Source organism: Oncorhynchus clarkii, chromosome 16 (assembly GCF_045791955.1).
Source record: "Oncorhynchus clarkii lewisi isolate Uvic-CL-2024 chromosome 16, UVic_Ocla_1.0, whole genome shotgun sequence".
Classification (NCBI taxonomy): domain Eukaryota; kingdom Metazoa; phylum Chordata; class Actinopteri; order Salmoniformes; family Salmonidae; genus Oncorhynchus; species Oncorhynchus clarkii.
The window spans coordinates 34,980,232-34,992,569 of record NC_092162.1 but is presented as its reverse complement, the minus strand read 5'-3'; the positions used below and the strand labels follow the sequence as shown (position 1 = coordinate 34,992,569).

Genomic DNA, 12,338 nt, shown 5'->3' with positions numbered 1-12,338 from the left:
TTAGTTTTTTTACTATACCTCCTTACTCACTCTGTTTAGCACATGGCCTCACATGTGAATCCTTAAAGAGATGGGTGGGGCTAAGGCCTAAGAGGGTGAGAAAGATGCTGAATGGGTGTAGACAAAGAAGAGCTCTCCAATAGGTGTACCAAAACATTTTCTCAAACCTTTATCCACTTTCATAGCAGAATTATTTCCCCATTGTTTCTCAACTGCAATGTATGATATACAGTTTTGTAATGTGGGAGGGGTCTTGGATGTTTGAGGGACAGCTATTGGGGAACTGTGGGGGATCTTGGAGTGTTCTAGTTCACTTTTATTGGCCTGGTGGGAGATCTTTCAATGTGCCCTTGAGCAGGGCATTGTACCCTGGATGCTTCTGTGTGTCTCTCTGAATGGGAGTCTGTTGGATGACTGGTAAGTACCTGGCTCCTGTCCACCATGCTCTAATCCACACCACCTGGAAGACATGGCAGTGTGAGGCACCAGACCCGCCAGTCGTATGCAAGGCCTTGAGCTCTTCCGCTCAGACACTTTGTGGATGCCCAGGCGCATACTGAGGCACTCATTGTAGCTGAATATGGAACCATGTATTGCACTGCAAGGCAATTCTGGCTATCTAGATTTTAGTGGGTCAGGCCACGTTATTCACATTTAACAAAACAAATGTGCAGAATATTGAACAGCCTCCTCACATGGGGCATTCTGTACATCCTGTTCCTTCTGCTTCATTTGAATAAATGATAAAACTGTAAGCACCAATAAAGAATACAAATAGCCCTCGTAGGAAAAAAAAGATCCCAGTCTATTTGAAAAGCACAAGTATAGGATATTATATATTAATACACTTCAAAATGTATCAATACATTTATAAAGTATATCCCTACACTTTCAGTTCATCAATAGATTTCTACACTGGCTACACTACCACCTGGCAGTCAGGTTGATATTGATCTGGAAGAGAGATTAAACAGTAACTACAACCTCCCTGTTTGCAATTTAAATAAATAGCTACCCCTATTTATTTTAGCTAACGATGTTATCCAAGTTTCTAGAAATCTTTCATCCATATAGCTACAGTATGGACCACATATCTGCTTGGCATTGGCTCAGTACAAACCAAAAAAGAATTAGAGATTCATTCACATCACCACCAAATTGATGGAAATCATAGCAAAGGCAGAAGGTAAGGGACAGGTCATTTAATATTTATTTTATACTGAACAAAAATATAAATGCAACATGCAACAATTTCTTTGATTCTACTGAGTTACAGTTTATAAAAGGAAATCAGTCAATTTAAATACATTAATTAGGTCCTAATCTAAGGATTTCACATGACAGGAATACAGATATGCATCTACTGGTCACAGATACTTTACAAAATGGACCTCACAATGGGCCTCAGGATCTCGTCACGGTATTTTTGTGCATTCAAATTGCCATTGATAAAATGCAATTGTGTTCGTTGTCAGCTCAGGAGTAAAAATGTGCTTTATATTATTCACTTCATAAAGTGAAGAAGCCGGATGTGGAGGTCATGGGATGGAGTGGTTACACGTGGTCTGCGGTTGTGAGGCCAGTTGGTCATACTGCCAAATTCTCTAAAAGGATGTTGGAGGCGGCTTATGGTAGATATTGTATTATGGTGCAAATTGTACTGATTCCAGCAACTTAGGCAATGTTCTATGATTTTAAAAAAAGATGGTAATCTGTGCCAAGGTACTTGACTTTAGGTGAAAGACTAACATAACAAAATGTGGAAAAAGTCAAGGGGTCTTAATGCTTTCCGAAGGCACTGTAAATATAGTAGGCCTAGCCTGTAGAAAGCTGATGGGATCCTCCTATTTCAGTAGAGGCCATCACTCTGTTGTCTCCCGCAATTGCATAGCCTACAGAAATGTTGCGCAACATGAGCTCATGGGCTTTCGTGACGTGTTTAATTTAGATTTCCGATTACATTTGCATTGATGTCAGAGTGATTAGAGGAACAGTAGAGTGCTGAGTACCAGGCAGTTAGTACGTTTGATAGGCTACTAAATGACCAGCAGCATCACAGCTTAGAGAAGCCTAATTACTGTGACTAAATGGTCACGTGGAATTTGAATGCCGTCATGACTGGTGACCGCCGGAGTGACGGTAATACGGTCACCGTAACAGCCATAGGTATAGATACCAAGGGAGGGTGCAGGCTGACTGCATGCTGACTGCAGGAATGTCCAACAGAGCTGTTGCAAGATCATTTAATTTCTCTACCAACGTCATTTTAGAGAATTAGGCGGTATGACCAACTGGCTTCAAACGCAGACCACGTGTAACCATGGCAACCCCGGGACCTCCACATCCGGCTTCTTCACTTATAACGTGACTTATTAAGCACATTTTTACTCCTGAACTGATTTAGGCTAGCCATAACAGGGTTGTCTACTTATTGACGAGACATTTAGGCTTTTAATGTTGTAATGATTTGTAAAAATGTCAAAAAACATAATTCCACTTTGTCAGTGACACAACATCTCAATTGAGATTTTGTGTCACTGATTTAGGCTGTAACAACAAAATGTGAACAATCAAGCGTTGTCAATACTTTCTGAAGGCACTATATTTTCATGAAATAAACACACAATGATTTAGACAAACACTCAATTAGGTACACCAACCCGTTCACAAAAATGGATCGCTCCTACAGACAGTGAATCACGCCAGATCCAGTATCTCAGAAACGGCTGCCCTCCTATGCTTTCAAGAGAATAGTGCGACAAACAAAAAAACACCAGCAGCAGTCCTGTGGGAGAAAACAGCTTGTTGCTGAGAGAGGTCAAAGGAGAATGGCAAGAGTCGTGCAAGCTAACAGGGAAGCTAACTGGCGGCAATGTGGGGACCGACACGGTAATAGATGGGTATACCTAATAAACTGAGCAGTGAGTGATGATTTAAAAATGTAAAAGACTAGATGGGGGTTTTAACCAATCCCTTCGGCATGTAAAGAGGCTGCTGTTATTGTTGAAACTTCCCCCCGAGGGTGCTACACAACTATCATTAACAAGGACAACAAGGACAACAAGGACACCTTCATGTGTGAAGGCCAAACCGAAGATAAATTGTACACATACTCCTACTTTAAGCAGTTAAATCCAAGCTTGACGAAAGTATCAAAATGCATCAGCTAGGTGTGCCTCTGGGAATGAAAGGCTGTTGAATACAAAGCCAGGGAAGGTGAAATTGAGCTGGTTATTACCACGTGAAGTGTGAGCTCTTTCAGACAGGAGCCTTTGTCCTTCGCTCTTCCAGACAGAGCGAAAAAACTGTGTCCCTCTGAAACTTGCAACACATGACAAAGAAACAAGGCACAGGGCAGAACCAACAAGAGTGAGCAAAAGTGTGTGTGTGTGTGTATGTGTGTGTGTGTGTCTGTGTGTGAGTGAGTGAGTGAGTGTGTGTGTGTGTGTGTGTGTGGGGGGGGGGGGGGGGGGGGGGGTTGAAGGCGGGTCAGTAACTGTGAGCACAACCAAAAAAGGGGAGGGCACACATGTATAGATATTTAAGATCCCCCAGCCACAGCTTTACTGAGGGAGCAAAGAGCCTAAGAAAGCAGTTGGCTAAAGGAAACTTCACTTCAACCAGTCAGATTCCTAACTCAACTAATCCAATCCTGTTCTCTCAGTTTCTTCAAGACCTCTGACACCGCTAAAGAATCAGACTGGACCAGGACAGCTTGCATTCAACCAGAGCAAGACAAGAAAACAAATTTTAAAATTGAGAAAATTGTAAAAGATGTCTTTGCTGACGGTGGCTCTGAGCGTTACCCTCCTGCTGCTGGTGCTGACAGAAGCGTGGGCGCAAAACCCAAGGAAGAGGCTGGCGCCACCCAAGCCTCCAAAAGCGCAGTGCTGTGATGAAGTGCGCTCCCTGAAGGTGCAGGTGGCCAACCTGACCAGCCTACTGGAGGAGCTGGGCCGCAAGCAGGAGACAGACTTGATGAATGTAGTAAGGCAGATGATCGAGCTGGACAAGCAGAACCGACAGCAGGAGTCCCGTGTCACTGAGGCCGAGAGCAAGTACTCTGAGATCAATAACCGGGTGGAGATCATGCAGCTGCAAGCCGCCCAGTCCGTCACTCAGACCACATCAGGTAAGAACCTAAGTTGTGGATATTTTAACATTTCTACAAACTTCAGTGTTTTCTCTCCAATGGTACCAATTATATGCATATCCTGGCTTCAGGGCCTGCCACTTTATATAATGTTTACATACCCTACATTACTCATCTCATATGTATATACTGTACTCTATACCATCTACTGCATCTTGCCTATGTTCGGCCATCTCTCATTCATATATTTGTATGTACATATTCTTATTCATTCCTTTACACTTGTGTGTATAAGGTAGTTGTGAAATTGTTAGCTTAGATTACTTGTTAGATATTACTGCATGGTCTGCTAACCATGTGTATGTGGCCAATAAAATTTGATTTGATTTAATGTCAGACACACAAGAAATGTGGTTGGTAAAAAAATGATCCTCTTTATGATCACATCAGTCAGTCTGCAGTCAGAAAACAGAAAATCTACTTCAAAAAACCCTTCACAGAAATATTAGCCTACAGTTTCAGACGACTATTATTAAACAAACAACCAAAAAGGTTCAATTATATTTGTATGGAGGCCATTGTTCTTTGTTTAAAAAAATGTACTATAATTATTAGAGGTCAACCTATTAATCAGGGCTGATTTCAAGTTTTCATAACAATCGGAAATCCGTATTTTTGGACACCGATTTCGTGCGTTTTGCAAGCAGCTCTTTGCTGTGCTTCAAGCATTGCGCTGTTTATGACTTCAAGCCTATCAACTCCGGAGATGAGGCTGGTGTACCCATGTGAAATGGCTAGCTAGTTAGCTAGGTGCGCGCTAATAGCGTTTGAAACGTCACTCGCTCTGAGACTTGGAGTAGTTATTCCCCTTACTCCGCATGGGTAACGCTGCTTCGAGGGTGGCTGTTGTCGATGTGTTCCTGGTTCTAGCCCAGGTAGGATCGAGGAGAGGGACAGAAACTATACTGTTACACTGGCAATACTATAGTGCCTATAAGAACATCCAATAGTCAAAGGTACAGTGCCTTGCGAAAGTATTCGGCCCCCTTGAACTTTGTGACCTTTTGCCACATTTCAGGCTTCAAACATAAAGATATAAAACTGTATTTTTTTGTGAAGAATCAACAACAAGTGGGACACAATCATGAAGTGGAACGACATTTATTGGATATTTCAAACTTTTTTAACAAATCAAAAACTGAAAAATTGGGCGTGCAAAATTATTCAGCCCCCTTAAGTTAATACTTTGTAGCGCCACCTTTTGCTGCGATTACAGCTGTAAGTCGCTTGGGGTATGTCTCTATCAGTTTTGCACATCGAGAGACTGACATTTTTTCCCATTCCTCCTTGCAATACAGCTCGAGCTCAGTGAGGTTGGATGGAGAGCATTTGTGAACAGCAGTTTTCAGTTCTTTCCACAGATTCGCGATTGGATTCAGGTCTGGACTTTGACTTGGCCATTCTAACACCTGGATATGTTTATTTTTGAACCATTCCATTGTAGATTTTGCTTTATGTTTTGGATCATTGTTTTGTTGGAAGACAAATCTCCGTCCCAGTCTCAGGTCTTTTGCAGACTCCATCAGGTTTTCTTCCAGAACGGTCCTGTATTTGGCTCCATCCATCTTCCCATCAATTTTAACCATCTTCCCTGTCCCTGCTGAAGAAAAGCAGGCCCAAACCATGATGCTGCCACCACCATGTTTGACAGTGGGGATGGTGTGTTCAGCTGTGTTGCTTTTACGCCAAACATAACGTTTTGCATTGTTGCCAAAAAGTTCAATTTTGGTTCCATCTGACCAGAGCACCTTCTTCCACATGTTTGGTGTGTCTCCCAGGTGGCTTGTGGCAAACTTTAAACAACACTTTTTATGGATATCTTTAAGAAATGGCTTTCTTCTTGCCACTCTTCCTTAAAGGCCAGATTTGTGCAATATACGACTGATTGTTGTCCTATGGAAAGAGTCTCCCACCTCAGCTGTAGATCTCTGCAGTTCATCCAGAGTGATCATGGGCCTCTTGGCTGCATCTCTGATCAGTCTTCTCCTTGTATGAGCTGAAAGTTTAGAGGGACGGCCAGGTCTTGGTAGATTTGCAGTGGTCTGATACTCCTTCCATTTCAATATTATCGCTTGCACAGTGCTCCTTGGGATGTTTAAAGCTTGGGAAATCTTTTTGTATCCAAATCCGGCTTTAAACTTCTTCACAACAGTATCTCGGACCTGCCTGGTGTGTTCCTTGTTCTTCATGATGCTCTCTGCGCTTTTAACGGACCTCTGAGACTATCACAGTGCAGATGCATTCATACGGAGACTTGATTACACACAGGTGGATTGTATTTATCCTCATTAGTCATTTAGGTCAACATTGGATCATTCAGAGATCCTCACTGAACTTCTGGAGAGAGTTTGCTGCACTGAAAGTAAAGGGGCTGAATAATTTTGCACGCCCAATTTTTCAGTTTTTGATTTGTTAAAAAGGTTTGAAATATCCAATAAATGTTGTTCCACTTCATGATTGTGTCCCACTTGTTGTTGATTCTTCACAAAAAAATACAGTTTTATATCTTTATGTTTGAAGCCTGAAATGTGGCAAAAGGTCGCAAAGTTCAAGGGGGCCGAATACTTTCGCAAGGCACTGTATATGAAATACAGATGGTATAGAGAGAAATAGTCCTATAATTCCTATAATAACTACAACCTAAAACTTCTTACCTGGGAATATTGAAGACTCATGTTAAAAGGAACCACCAGCTTTCATATGTTCTCATGTTCTGAGCAAGGAACTTAAACGTTAGCTTTCTTACATGGCACATATTGCACTTTTACCTTCTTCTCCAACACTTTATTTTTGCATTATTTAAACCAAATTGAACATGTTTCATTATTTATTTCAGGCTAAATTGATTTTATTTGTGTATTATATTAAGTTAAAATAAGTGTTCATTCAGTATTGTTGTAATTGTCATTATTACAAATACATATTTCTTTTTTGGTCCTCCAATAAATCGGTATCGGTGTTGAAAAATCATAATCGTTCGACCTGTAATAATTATCAGTGGGCGTTCCGAATCTTCGGCATTAGACAGCTGCCATCAAATGGAGACTAGTGTGCAAACTTGTCTGGGTGTCTCGTGATAGCCATCATTTAACCAGGCAGTGGGGAGATTTAACCAGGCAGCGGGGAGATTTAACCAGGCAGCGGGGAGATTTAACCAGGCAGTGGGGAGATTTAACCAGGCATGTCGCAGTGTATATTTTAATACCCTATTAGAAGTAGTACATTTATGATGCTGCAACAGTGAACAGAGAAGCGATTTATAATGACTCTTCAAATTACACAGACACTGTGCAGACAGGTAAGCAGAGCAGGAAGAAAAGCAAAGACTAGAGTGGCGTTTCCACTCCAGCCTCTAGCCATGAAAACACTTGATCCCTTTTTGATGCATTGGATCCATTACTCCCCAGTGATCTCAAAGCACCACAAATGGCATCACCATACCATCACAGAAACAATAGAGAGAACTATGCAAAGAAATGTAACCATGCTGTGTATAATATCCTTCTATCCAAAATTATTTGACTTCTCTGGCAGACATCTATTCCCATGATACCGTTTGTCAATTTGCATTTTTAAAACCCGCCATGAAACAGCATCTGGTTTGGCCATCTCTAATGACATAACCTTTTATTTTCTAGATGCCATCTACGACTGTGCATCCCTGTACACCAAGAACTACAAGATCTCTGGGGAGTACAAACTGCCTGCAGATGACTTCCTGGGGACCCCTGAGATTGACGTAAGTGATAACCCTGGAATTACAAAAAAGGTTTTACATTCACAGATCCCTGCTACATTGTAGTCTCTGTATAATGGCAGGTCTTCTGTGACATGGAGAGCAATGGTGGTGGCTGGACGCTCATCCAGAGACGCAAGGTGGGCCTGACCTCCTTCAACCGCGACTGGAAGCAGTACAAAAATGGCTTTGGCACCATCCGCGGGGACTTCTGGCTGGGCAATGAAAACATCTTCCGTCTGACAAGGCAGCCCAGCATACTAAGAATAGAGATGGAGGTACAAAGGACCAGTCCCCAGATACTGAGAGCAGTAAATAGATAACGGCATGACTCTGACACACCCCACTCCTGAGGTAACTGATGATAGTGGTGGGAGGTTTTATCCAGAGCCAGGAGACTAAAGATACACCACCCAAACACAGTAAAAAGAAAACTCATGGTCAAGTGGTAAACCTCTTGCTCCACCTAAAGTTTTAACATTAGTTCAATATTCTCAGTTGCATAGTTTTACCACAAGATGTGCAGCAAACAACTAAATAATGTTCTGTTTCTGTTTGTCTGTTCTCCAGGACTGGGAAGGCCAGACCCGCTATGCAGAGTACAGTTACTTCACAGTGAAAAACGAGTTGAACAGCTACAAACTCTTCATCGCCAACTACAGTGGAAATGCTGGGGACTCTCTGCGCTACCACAACAACACCAACTTCAGCACCAAGGGCAAAGACAACGACAAATGTGTGGACGACTGCGCTTCACTACGCAAAGGTACAAGAGGGACAAAATACTTAACTCTGGTTTAACTCTCACAATTAACACCTTCAAATGTCTTTCCAATGACTGCATTTTCACCTTTTTTCCATACAGGTGGTTACTGGTACAACTGTTGCACTGACTCCAACCTGAACGGCGTGTTCTATCGTTATGGCGACCACAGCAAGAGCACAGATGGAATCAATTGGTACGGCTGGCACGGGCCCAACTACTCCCTGAAGAGAGTGGAGATGAAGATCCGGCCACAGAATTTTCAACCATAAACTCTTCTAACTTCAAACTCTGGATGATGCGCATGCTTCAGATTTAACCAAACCTGGGCAACCAAATTGTCTTTCCCCTTTGTTATAGTCTGGAATTTTTATATGGGTTAAACGTGTTTAAACATGTTTGATTGTAAATTGTAGTTCATTTTGTATATATCATTGAAATATTTTCATTTTCATCGAAGCCTCTTTACCACTGTTCTGTAAGGGTAACAATGTTGCTTCCCTCCATCTTGTCTCATAGCAAGAGGTTTTATTTATCGGTCATAACTCAAGCTGTGGTTAGGTTGATTACACGTAGCGGGCAGGTATGACAATGGAAAAAAATATATACACAGAGACCCAGCAAGTGCGTTGCAATGTACCTTTGTGAGCTACTGGAACGGGAACAACCACCCAAAGTACTTCCATCAGAAGTACCTGACAGATTTTATTGTAAGAAAACAAACACTTATTTTGGAATTGTGTCCTTTGTAAAAATGTGTACAGCTCTATAGTATGTTGTTTTGTGGGATAGGAAATAAACATGTATTTTTAAGAAAAGGTGTGCTGCTGATGGTAGTCAATGTGCTTTATTTGTCTAGCTGTCTGTCTTAGTTCAATATCATCAAATTAGCCATGTACTCATCACAAGACGTCAATGGTTAATAGGTTTGAGAAGCTGCCAGTTGATCACCCTCGTGTCTCTGATCAACCAATAACTATGCCTTTGCCTTCAGCCACCACTGAGCTCTGACTCACAGGTCCCACTGACATTCATGCCACTGGGCAAAGGTCACATTGCCAAACTCCAGAGAACAAGACCACACACACACATCGTGTCAATGGCTTCTACAGCCACTCTGACAGGTCTTGACCACATTCAAAAACAAAGACTTTGCAACAACCACTGAAATGGCACATTAATGTAAGAAGTGAGGCAGTGTGCTCAAAATGTGCTTATGGCATACCTTAAGCAGGGTGCACTGTCAGTGTATGTCCTTTTAAACAGGTGCCAAGGCCAGGAGAGGAGATTCCAAATAAGAAATAGTGGGTGCTTCCATTTGTGGCAGATGAGCGACATTCTTAAAAGTAAGTCCTAGGGAGCTTAGGGACGGTGATCAATGCTGAGAATAATTTAGGATAGATGACAAATTACAAATTGTATCTGCGGAGCTTGTGGCTCCACCTGTCCAAAAAGGTTTCCACGGGAAGCTGCGGGTCCAATGGAGAATGTGAGGTCCCAGTCGGAGCCCTCATTAGTCTAGTCTAGTGCTGTGGCCTGGTGTAACCTCTCGGATGTATATTTGGACCCTGTGCTAATGGCTGACACGCTTAATTTCTTACAGCTATTCACTGCGAGGTCTGCCGGGGACATTTCAGAGTTCATTTACAGGGTAGCCTAACTTTCTCAAAGTGTTCTGCCAAAGCCTCAGCTATTTACAGGATATCAAGACATCGTGAAGTACTGAAGGAGAATTTGTTTTAGTGCCTTTTTTCAGCGCCAGCAAAGGGATATGCACAAATTTATTGTGAGACTGTGTTGCTAGGTCCCGTGTGGTTCAGTTGGTAGAGCACGGTGCTTGTAACGCCAGGGTTGTGGGTTTGATTCCCACAGGGGACCAGTATGGAAATCTATGCACTCACTACTACAAGTCTGTATAGGAGTGTCTGCTAAATGACTAAAATGTCAAAGTATCTTAAAAGTCAAATTAAGGAAATTCCTAAATCAATATGCAGTCAAATACATTTTTTTGACTCTCAGATGCAGCTTAGCAGAAACTAGGCCTATGTATTCATAAAGTGTAAAAAAACAAAAGAATATACAGTATAAGGCCGGAAAGCATAAGTGACAGTAAGTGCTTTTACTGTCAACACAACATTTCAGAGTGTAGACATATTGCATATGGATGACGGCAAGCATTTGATCTCCGCTAGCATTTACTGGCAATAAGTAATGCATAGGGTAGCAAGAGTTTATTTACATGGCAAATCAACAAAAGACTTAACAGGATAGCATGTGCACAGTCATTTCATCAAGTGCTAAGGGATAGATACATCAAACCTGCATCAGTATCGGTTGTAAAGCATTTAGTGTTGAACCAACACACCAGTATCTCCACCATTGGTTCTATGTTGACATGCTTCATTCGGAGATGAAACAGTGTTGGTGGGTAATCGTATAACTTGTTGCAGTACCAAGAAAACCTTTAAATTCAACAAGTAAATGTTATAAAATCATCTGGAATGTGAGAACCCAATGACCTCAACTGACTTGCATCAAAATAAAATTGCTTTAATCCTCGAAAAGTACTCATTTATTGAGTGGAGTAATCAGCTACCAGACAGCAAAGGAGACAAGGAAAAAGACGTGGGCTTTTGAAAAGGGTAAGAAGAAAGGAAGGGCTCATTTTGAAGTATTTGAGGAGGGCCTTAGGCTTACCTAATGGTAAGTAATGGTCTAGACTAGTAGATTAACCCCCAGATCGAGGCGCCTAAATCATTTTTGCAGACTCAAAATCCCTCATGTCTTAAGCCCCACCACATACGATTTTAGCAGTTTTATGCCACGATTTTGCCGTCCCGGACAAAAGTTTGCAGAATGTGACAGAACTGTAGCAAATGGTACAATCTGGCCAGGTTGACATCAATATTTTAATTGGGTAACACCGAACAGTGTGATGTAATAATCGTAAAAGACTGAATCCGACGTACAGTCTGGGAAATACTTAATAGTGTATAGCCCCCCACATCTGGGCGGCTGTGGAGCATCAAAGTCGCCTTTAATTCCTAGGACAACGTGGGTAATCGTTTCCGTGTCGGTACATACCATCCACATATTTGCAATGCCTTAATGCTAAATAAATGAAGACCCATATGGTCTGACTAGACAACTTTTTGAGATGACTTTTTGGCTTACAAATGCCACAATCAAGGTTTCATTGCTAGGCCCACCAGCAACTGAGTTACTGAATAAAAAAAAATAGGTGACAAGAAATGGGAAAATATCTTCAAAATTTCCTGACTTAAGTGTATAATACAATGGCCCCAGAAATCTACTACTTCTACACCAAAGTGATGGAATAGAACAGGCTACGTGGTGCACAGGAGTCATTTTATGGGAAATCTTGGAGAGGTGAGAACCAGATGGAGAAATTGAAAACTCTGAGCTGCTGGCTCCCGTCATTCATCATCATCAAGGCAGGGAGAAATTGAAAACAGGCCACTGAGAGAACACTATTCCAGACGGATGGATGAAAGGGGGCAAACGCACAATTAAATGGCTGGAAAGCAATGGCTGGAAATACAACACTAGCGTAAAAGACAAGGGCGAGAGGAGGGATGGAAAAGATGACAGGAGATATGAAAGAGATATGGGATGAGGGATGTGTCAACCATTATTTGATTGGTGTAATGACTCTCATAAAGGGG

The 12,338-nt window shown here is 41.9% G+C and overlaps 1 protein-coding gene across 1 annotated transcript; it reads left to right on the top strand.

The window, feature by feature from the left end:
• The first annotated feature begins 3,568 nt into the window (after positions 1 to 3,568).
• LOC139367574 (angiopoietin-related protein 7-like) lies at positions 3,569 to 9,470 on the top strand. Its single transcript, XM_071105828.1, has 5 exons — positions 3,569 to 4,132; positions 7,792 to 7,892; positions 7,973 to 8,167; positions 8,460 to 8,655; positions 8,755 to 9,470. The coding sequence occupies exons 1-5, from the start codon at positions 3,775 to 3,777 to the stop codon at positions 8,922 to 8,924; spliced, it is 1,020 nt and encodes a 339-aa protein (XP_070961929.1). The 5' UTR covers positions 3,569 to 3,774; the 3' UTR covers positions 8,925 to 9,470.
• The last annotated feature ends 2,868 nt before the right edge of the window (positions 9,471 to 12,338 follow it).

Excerpts from the sequence above, each read along its gene's own strand:
- LOC139367574 (XM_071105828.1), top strand. The coding sequence starts at position 3,775 with ATGTCTTTGCTGACGGTGGCTCTGAGCGTTACCCTCCTGCTGCTGGTG. Across the intron at positions 7,893-7,972 it reads TGGGGACCCCTGAGATTGAC|GTCTTCTGTGACATGGAGAG; the intron begins GTAAGTGATAAC and ends GTATAATGGCAG. Across the intron at positions 8,656-8,754 it reads CTGCGCTTCACTACGCAAAG|GTGGTTACTGGTACAACTGT; the intron begins GTACAAGAGGGA and ends TTTTCCATACAG.